The 9,295-nt window shown below is 47.3% G+C and overlaps 1 protein-coding gene across 1 annotated transcript; it reads left to right on the plus strand.

Annotated features, from left to right (window-relative positions):
* Positions 1-361: 361 nt before the first annotated feature.
* On the plus strand, positions 362-2,061 carry RHOB (ras homolog family member B). The gene has a single exon (XM_080999393.1). The coding sequence runs from the start codon at positions 849-851 to the stop codon at positions 1,437-1,439; it is 591 nt and encodes a 196-aa protein (XP_080855519.1). The 5' UTR covers positions 362-848; the 3' UTR covers positions 1,440-2,061.
* Positions 2,062-9,295: the final 7,234 nt, after the last annotated feature.

Raw genomic sequence — 9,295 nt, forward strand, 5'->3', positions numbered from 1 at the left:
GTTGGAAGAAAACTCTCCAGCCCTGCGGGGAGCTCGTCGGAACTGGGGGCGCTTCCTATGGGATGGGGGAGGTTAGAAACACAAAGGTGGAAGCCGTCTCCGCTTCTAGCTCTGCCGAATCCCTCCCCATCCTGCAAAAACCCCTCCTTGCAAATCTCAGCGCCTCACTCCGGAGCAGAAAGGGCTCCGCCCTCTTCCCATTGTTGGCTGTCAGTCACTCGGCACTTGGCCCCGCCCAAGCGCCTGCAGTCCCCGCCGCCAATCGCGGGCTTCCCGGGAAAGGATGACCTCACCCTCTCCGTAGCCATTGGCCAGCTATATTAAGAAAGTAGCCGGCGCCTTTAAATACCACAGCCCGAGTTGCCGCGGCGCCATGGAATAAAGTCGACGGGAGCAGCCGCTCGTAGGAAGGCGCAGAGGGCGAGGCGCGCGTCGTTGTTGCAGAACAGATCGCGGCCCGGAGGCTCGGCAAAGCAAAGCTGCGTCGGATTCCTTCCTGCGGGGGTTTGCCTGCCTCCACTGATCCCTTTCTCCGGAGCCGTCGGGCAACAGGCGGCGACGAAAAAGGCCGCCGGTCCAGATTTGGAGCGGAAAAGAGCAGCTCGACGGCGCGTCGGAAGAAGGAGCCGATCGAGGAGAGCCGCCGATAGACCTGCCCCGCCTGGACGTGACGAAGTGGGCGGTTCCCGCGGCAAGGCCGGAGCCCGCAGGCGAGACTCTCCCGGCGTCGGTTCGCGACGGTGCCCTGCGGAAGGCGCGAGCAGACGGCTGCTGCCGATCGCGGGGAAGGGGTCGCCGCGGTTTCCCTGCTGGAGCAGTATAACCGCGCGGGCTTGGCGCAGCTAGCCATGGCGGCGATCCGCAAGAAGCTGGTGGTGGTGGGCGACGGCGCGTGCGGCAAGACGTGCCTGCTGATCGTCTTCAGCAAGGACGAGTTCCCCGAGGTGTACGTGCCCACCGTCTTCGAGAACTACGTGGCCGACATCGAGGTGGACGGCAAGCAGGTGGAGCTGGCGCTGTGGGACACGGCCGGCCAGGAAGACTACGACCGCTTGCGCCCACTCTCCTACCCGGACACGGACGTTATCCTCATGTGCTTCTCGGTTGACAGCCCCGACTCCCTGGAGAACATCCCAGAGAAGTGGGTGCCCGAGGTGAAGCACTTCTGCCCCAACGTGCCCATCATCCTGGTGGCTAACAAGAAGGACCTGCGCAACGACGAGCACGTGCGCAACGAGCTGGCGCGCATGAAGCAGGAGCCGGTGCGCACCGACGACGGCCGCGCCATGGCCATCCGCATCCAAGCCTACGATTACCTCGAGTGCTCGGCCAAGACCAAGGAAGGCGTGCGGGAGGTTTTCGAGACGGCCACGCGAGCCGCCTTGCAGAAGCGCTATGGCACCCAGAACGGCTGCATCAATTGCTGCAAGGTGCTATAATGGCGCGCGCAAAAAGGCGCAAAGAAGGGGCAGTTTTCTGGAGGGGCGCGCTGGAAAGCCGAGAGCCGCGCGCAGGACAAACCCGGGGGGAGAGATGGGTGGGTGCCGTCGGAATGCATGCTTCTAGAAGGGGGCGCGGGAGCATGTGTGAACCCCCCGCGGGACACGGGGAGGCCTTGATCATCTTCGCAGAGGGCGGACCCCTCGCCAAGGCATCGCCCTGTTTGCTGACACTGAGAGGCAACGACTCTCCCCGCCTTCCAAAAGGGCTACTGTGAGACTTGAATGTACCGGGCTCCTTCCTTTCTTTCTTTCCTTGCTGGGGAGGACTGCAAACCCATCGCCAAGCCAAATATGGGAATCCATTTCTCGAGCCATTGTGATGGAGGCTATAGTAAGACTATTGAGGTGTCTCCCCACCCAGGACTGAACGGATAGTAACTCTACAAAGAGACATTGTGCTGGACAGATTCGTTCTCTCTCCCCTCTCCCACGCCCAAATCTCCTGCTGTGAATTCGTATTTTCCTTGAGGCTTTGAAAAGGGGAGGAGGGTGGTGGTTTTCCGAGGGGAGGGATCTCTGCTGTGTGTACATATAAAATATTCTCTCGTTTAAACCGGAATACTGAAATAGTGTGACTTATTTAACACTGGACTGGGCCGCAGTCTCTCTGGAGACTTGTTATATTTCAGTTTGGGGAAATTGTGGCCTATTCTCTCGCCTGCCTCTGTTCCCTCAGTGTTTGTTCTTGTGATGGTTTTTTAAGAAAGGAGTTTGGAGGTCTGGAGAGGGCAGTGGAATGAGTTTGGGGGTGGAGCAGGGGAAGAGGGACATGGGTTAACAATTTTCATAAGCCTGGTGCCTGCTCTCCCTCTTGCTTCCCATCCCCTCCCCTTACTTTTTGAGTCAGCAAATGCTTCCCTGTGGTTTATTTAAATAAATTATCTTCCTTTGCAAAAAAAGAAAAAAGAGCCTACTTTGCACAAACCAGGATGTTTTTGTTTTGTTTTGTTTTTATTTTAATTTTGAACACTTTATGCACTTGCTGATCTTCCATCTGAACACTGTAGCATTGCAAAACGCCCTCTTGGAACCTCGAACCTCATTCTGAGCACAACTCAACTAAGCACTTTCCAGCAAAACACTTCGAAAACACGCCTGGTGAAGTCATGATTTAAGCACCTAAATCACTTTCACCAGTTGATGATCAAAAGGGGGCTTGAAAATGTTTAATTTTGGCTCGATTGTGCCAACTTTGTTTTCTGTCTTACTGATTTACAAAGAAGTAAAACCACTGTAACTTCCTTTTGGTTGCCTTGAAAAAACAAGTAGGAATAACCTCTTGTGACATTTACTTGTCTTTTCAAAAGTTTTTTTTTTAAAAAAAATATAGTACTAAGTGCACTCTTTTGGGCTCATTTAAAATAGCAGTACACTTATTTTCACAGGGCAACTTGTAGGCCCATGTGAGAATAATCTGTACTTCTGTTTCGGAGAACACATTTAGTTTTCCCTTCCCCTTTACAGTTTTTTTTTTTTTACAGTGGTACTAAAGACTCTTAAAAAAAACACACACTACTAAATCAACCTGGTTAAAAAGAGAAGACCTGTGTAGTTTACATTAAAATTATATAAGCTGTGTATGCAGGTGGTTTTTTTTTTTAATGTAAAGTATTAAAAAATTCTATGACTACACTCACAAATGCTCTTTGCACTTTTTTGAGGTGTAATGAATCCTGGTCCTGGATTTAAAAGGCTTAAAAAGTGAAGCTGATGATGATTCTTGAGACAATATATTTATAATTCTAGCTGCAGAATATTTCTAGCTGCAACTGTAATAGTGGGGCACCCTTAGAAGAAGCCATTTATTCTTTTGGACAGATTGAAATGCTGTGCAGTGAATTGTTTTAAATCCCATTGACTTTGTGGATTTAAACAGCCTAAATGCATGCAGGGTTGCAGTTTTGTGGGCTGTGCTAAGCTTATGAGTATCTTGCACTAAAGGAGAGTTTTCTTTTATGGGGGGAGGGGAAAGCTGCTTTAAAAAAGAGAGAGAGAGAATTTGAGGCTGATCTCTAGTTCTGTAACAAGCAGCTGAAAAGCATAAAAAGCCTTTGTCCTGCTGGGGTGAAGTCAGTGCCTCTTCCGGGTCCTAAAGCCCGCTGACTTTTGTTTACATGCCGTAAATGGTAAATTAAAGTGCTATGGGAGCTGCAAACATTGATGAGATCAGGACTGAGTCTGATATGGAGCTGTTGCCAACCAGGCAAAATTCTTGTTCTGACAAAGATTTACGAGTTTTGACATGACCCGCTTTGCTGTTGTGCATATGTTCCTGGCGACTTGAGCTTAACTGAAAGTAGTGTGTGAATTTGAGCTTCACTGGCGTGGGCTTTTGCTACACTTTGCCCTCCCCGTGGAGAAAACAAAAATCCCAGGCAACGCTGGCATAACCTGCTGATTTATCTTGATTTACAATACTAGTGGGAAGAAGCAAATCAAGAAGATGCCATCTCAGTAGAGCAAACCCCTGGAAATTGTTTTCCAAATTGTTGCTGTTTTAAAACAAATTGAACCCAAATGATTTCATCTGAATTCATCCCGCTTGTATCAATGCAAGTCACTTGCAAATTGTTCCTGTAGGTTGCAGGTGGCTAACCCCAGTTTGGGAGCCTGGTCTGACCCCATGAGCAATTTTTTCTGACCCCCAATGCCCCACCAATTTCATTGGTGGGGCAGGGGAAAAATCGACCCAGCAGTGAGGGGCAGAACCCAACACCCTAATGAGGATGCATATTGCCCTGTCCCCAGTCATCACATCGTCGTTGTTTAGTCGTGTCCGACTCTTCGTGACCCCATAGACCAGAGCACGCCAGCACTCCTGTCTTCCACTGCCTCCTGGAGTTTTGTGAAATTCATGTTAGTCGCTTCTATAACACTGTCCAACCATCTCGTCCTCTGTCGTCCCCTTCTCCTTGTTCCCTCAATCTTTCCCAGCATCAGGGTCTTTTCCAGGGAGTCTTCTCTTCTCATGAGGTGGCCAAAGTATTGGAGTCTCAGCTTCAGGATCTGTCCTTCCAGTGAGCACTCAGGGCTGATTTCCTTCAGAATGGATCGGTTTGATCTTCTTGCAGTCCATGAGACTCTCATCAAGTAGCCCACATCAGCTGGGGGAAGGGTCATAACCTCAGCTGATGTGCATGGTGGGGGGGCTATGTTAATGCAAGAGAGTGTGGGGTAGTTACACCCAAGTGGCTTGTGGGTCCCTGAAGGTTGGTCAAGGCTGCCTGAAGTTCTCAGATCCTACTCCCCCCCCTTTCAAAAAAGGTTAACTACCCTTTGTTTTAGGTACAGAACCATCTTGCAATATTGATAATGTACATGGAAGTTTGATTTTACAGAGCTGCTAAAACAAGGTCCCTTCTGTGTGATCACACAAGCAACTGGAAGCTTTTATTTGGGAGAGAGAGAATGGGTGCCCTAACCTGGCACCTTCTGAATGTTTAATTCCCTTCAGCTTCAGCCGGAATGGCCAGTGGTTAGGGGTGATGGGAGTTGTAGTCCGGCAACACCAGCAAGTTGGTGAAGAAACTCAAGAGAAGTTGACATTAACTGTTCATAATTTTGGCAGGGATTTGGAAACCTCCCAGCCAATCACATGCATCTCTTGATATGAGTTAATTATACAATTTACAGAGGGTTGTTTTTTTTTTCTTTCTGTCAAGGGCAAGGGGGATTTTGTCATTTGGAATTGCTGCTGATGTGATACAAAGGAAGCCTTTAGCACTGCCAGCATAAGCTCAGATGACATTAGCCTACAACCTAAATGAATACACATAACTCTTCAGAGTGATACTCTGAATTTAACTTTCATGTATCTCTGGGTATTACTCGGGTCATGTTGGCATACAAAATCCTGCTAGATATGCACGGATCTGGACAAGAAAGCACAGAAGACCAATATAATTTGGGAGGTGATGCCAGAATAGGTTTCTAATGGGCAGCTTGTGTTGTTAATTTAAAATAGGATCTGTTTTTCTGTTGCCTTTAGCCTCGGCCCATAATGAACCCTTGAAGCTGATATGTTAGATTTGTGCTGCGCTCGCTTCATGATCTCAGTGAAATTTCAACTGAATGAAATCCTTGAGTGGTCTGATGAAACCAGCATGCTCCCCTACAATCATCTGCCCAGGGTCCATTGTGAAAAACTACAGGTGGTGTTTTGTTGGTGACAAGGGCTGCAGACCTTATCAGCCGCTTGATTTTACCCTTATAACCCTGTATGGGCTCCCTCAACTGCCATGAAATTAGCTGAGCAAGCCCATAAGCTACTATTTAGGTACGCAAACAATGCAGGCTATAAATTGAATAAATAGCAATAAGTAACTCCCACTCCACAGCAGCAACAACAACAAGAAGAAGAAGGAAGATTTGTATGCAGCACTGCTGTGTAGCTGGATGATTTTTCTGCATCCCCATTGCAGGACTCATTGGGACCCCAGTGAGCTAGCTGTGTGTATTTGCCATTCAGGGTCAATACTTTCTTTGCAAGATTAGAACTGAGTTGGGACAATCGTTATTAATCCTGGCCTGGCCACTTAATGCACATTGCCCACAGAGAAAAGGAGCTTCTCTCCCCCCCCCCCCCGCCCTCCTGCCAACACATGTTAGTCGTGTGTGTTTGTGTGTGTACACACACACACACACACACACACACACAAAAACAACCAGATTATCAATCAATATACCCAGTGTGGTGTAGTGGTTAGGAGTGGTAATCTCGTAATCTGGGGAACCGGGTTCGTGTCTCCGCTCCTCCACATGCAGCTGCCGGGTGACCTTGGGCCAGTCACACTTCTTTGAAGTCTCTCAGCCCCACTCACCTCACAGAGTGTTTGTTGTGGGGGAGGAAGGGAAAGGAGAATGTAAGCCACTTTGAGACTCCTTAAAGGGAGTGACAGGCGGGATATCAAATCCAAACTCCTCTTCTTCTTACATTTCCCCCCTTTTTTATCCCCTCCCCTCCCCCCGGACTTCCCTCAGCTCCTCTCTCTGGTTTCTTTGCACAAATAATCCTCTGCATATTGTAAAATTGTACATATCATTGCCTTATCTATCAATTATTCAACAAATAAGTTTGTGGGTGTTTATTCAAAACCTGCCAAGGAGTCCAAATCATTTTGTTGTCTGTGTTAGTCTAGTTTGAATGAAGAAGACTTGTCGTAATATTCATCGCTCCATGAAGCAATAGGGGGATTGGGGCACATTATAGTTGAGTGTGTTGCGGTGGATAGATTTGCTCAGCTTTGGAGAAGGTCTAGGTCCAGGTCTTGTCTTGGCCTTTGGAAGGGTTTCAGATAGCCTTGGGCAATGCTCACACCCCTTCAGTTGAACCTGCTTTGCAAGGTTGCTTCAGTGACATGAAATAAGAATTGTGAAATGCTTTTTGTACCGTGCAAAAAGTGTCATTGCTCCTCCCTCTGTGTAAATTTAGATGTGCAGTATTTTAAGATACGATGCTAATACAGTGGCAATGGATTACCAGTTGAAAAATAAAAAACTCTGCGTGTTTATTCTTTGCAGCTCTCCCATAAGTCTTGCTGTCTATATTGTGAGGAGCAAGCAAAGGCATTTCTGGATATGTTGACGTAGAAACCCCCCTCAAAACCCTGTGCAAACTCTGAAAATTCAAACTATTGGCCTTCAGTGTTTCCATGAGTAAAGTTTCCCTTCAAGTGCAACTGTGCTGATCTAGGAAAGCAATTAGGCCTCTGATTTGACAAATGTACATTTAACACACTACGTATTTCTTCCAAACACAGTGTCTTTTTCTCATGTTACATTTGCAGTGGCTCTGGCTAACAAAGGTTACGTAACTGAACTGATACATCAATCATCTTATACCAAACTCGATATTCTGTTTCCAGCAAAATTCTCTCAGGCAAGTTTTATGACCCTTGCACTCTAGTGATTTGAAGTTGTTGAGTAGCTTAAAGAAGAGTCACTGTTTGCCCACTGCTGGGAAGGGGGGAAGAGGAAGAGATATACTTTACCTCCATTGCCAGAGGCATTGTGCCTCTCAATGCCAGCTGCTGAGATGGGCGGAGGCTTCCCAAGGCATCCGGTTTGGCCACTGTGAAGACAGGATGGCCATTGGCCGGATCCAGCAGGCTTGCCTCATGTTCTTATGAGCATGGGTGGGTGGCTTCTGCCTCAGATGGTGCAATCTCTTGTAGTCATCCTCCCAGAAACATTTGAATGTGATGTGGAAGCAGGCAGGTTTACTGGAACATCTGGGAGAAGGCATCTCCTTTCCTTTATGAAGGTCTTTGTTGCCAGTGCTTGGACCAGAACAAATAAAGGAAGGGTCTATGTTTTCAGAAGCTAAGTAGACCATGCCAATGGCCTTGTGTGTCCCTGAAAATTTTATGGAGAGCAGACTTGGGTCTTCAAGGGACATACTAAGACACTTGTCCTCATCTCTTACTAATTCCTTCAAGGAATAGCCACATTCCAGTACAGGGGCAAGCCTCTGTATATTCCTGGGTGGATGACGCTGGGAACTTGGTCAGAACATGGCAGTGTCTCAAACCCGATTCAGAGATGCATGTGGAACTTAAGGGGCAGAGGGGTGGAGCTCAAATAGTAACTACGGAGCAGTTTGTTTGCCACCTGGAATTATAGGTGTGTTTTGGTGTAACCTCCAGAATGAGCATCAAGATGCTAGTACATTTTGGTGCATTTTAAGCAGGATTCTTTTAAATGAGGCGTTTTTAAAAAACCAAGAAGCTTTAAAATGCTGGTGAGCTCAAACAGGCACATCACACTCACTGAACAAAACCTGCAGTTTCCCTCCAAAGCAGTAACTCTTTGCACTTGGCTGCCTTAAACAATCTAGACATTTGGCTTTACAGTGGTACCTTGGGTTACATATGCTTCAGGTTACAGACTCCACGAACCCAGAAATAGTACCTCGGGTTAAGAACTTTGCTTCAGGATGAGAACAGAAATCGTGCTCTGGTGGCACGGCAGCAGCAGGAGGCCCCATTGGCTAAAGTGGTGCTTCAGGTTAAGAACAGTTTCAGCTTAAGAACAGACCTCCGGAATGAATTAAGTACTTAACCCGAGGTACCACTGTATAGAACTCATGCAACTTTAGCGCTGTTAAGTTTGATGTAGCCACAAAATCCATTTTCCCAGTAGCTGGCAAACAAACCACTTCGGATCTGCCCACGTAGCCTGATATTACTCGACATCTTCTAGTCACCGGGAAGATAAGAGCCAACAGAGGCTTTTCTAATGTTGAAGCACTACTGTTCTTCTTGTAATAACTCTTTATAAAGTTAAGTGTAAGCAGAACACGAACTATAGTTTGACAATTTCTTCCTCATCAATGAAAGAGGCTTCTATTTTCCTGCGTCTTTTGAAGGGCACTTTAGAATTTCATTATTCTTTTGCTGGGAGCAAGATGGAGCTTTCTTTAGCATTGCAAAGGGCCAGAGGCTCGTGCGAGTGGTTTCTCTTCCCGCTAAGCATTTTCCAATACTGTGTAGTCTCTGCATCTGCTTGCACTTCCTGACTTCAATGAATTCCCATGGGAGGAGTTACCGTATTTTTCGCTCTATAACACGCACCCGACCATAACACGCATGTAGTTTTTAGAGGAGGAAAATCTATAGGCATGCCACCCATAGGCATTCCCTCCATAACACGCACAGACATTTCCCCTTACTTTTTAGGAGGAAAAAAGTGAGTGTTATGGTGCAAAAAATACGGTAACTCACACAGTCTTTCTCCAGGGTTTAACTGAAGCATGAGAATCCTGGGCGGGTAGCAGCCAAGCACTTGAGATCAGT

This window comes from Podarcis pityusensis (genome assembly GCF_964106645.2).
Source record: "Podarcis pityusensis genome assembly, chromosome: 3".
In the NCBI taxonomy this organism is placed as follows: Eukaryota; Metazoa; Chordata; class Lepidosauria; order Squamata; family Lacertidae; genus Podarcis; species Podarcis pityusensis.

Coding starts and splice junctions, on each gene's coding strand:
- RHOB (XM_080999393.1), top strand. CDS start 849: ATGGCGGCGATCCGCAAGAAGCTGGTGGTGGTGGGCGACGGCGCGTGC.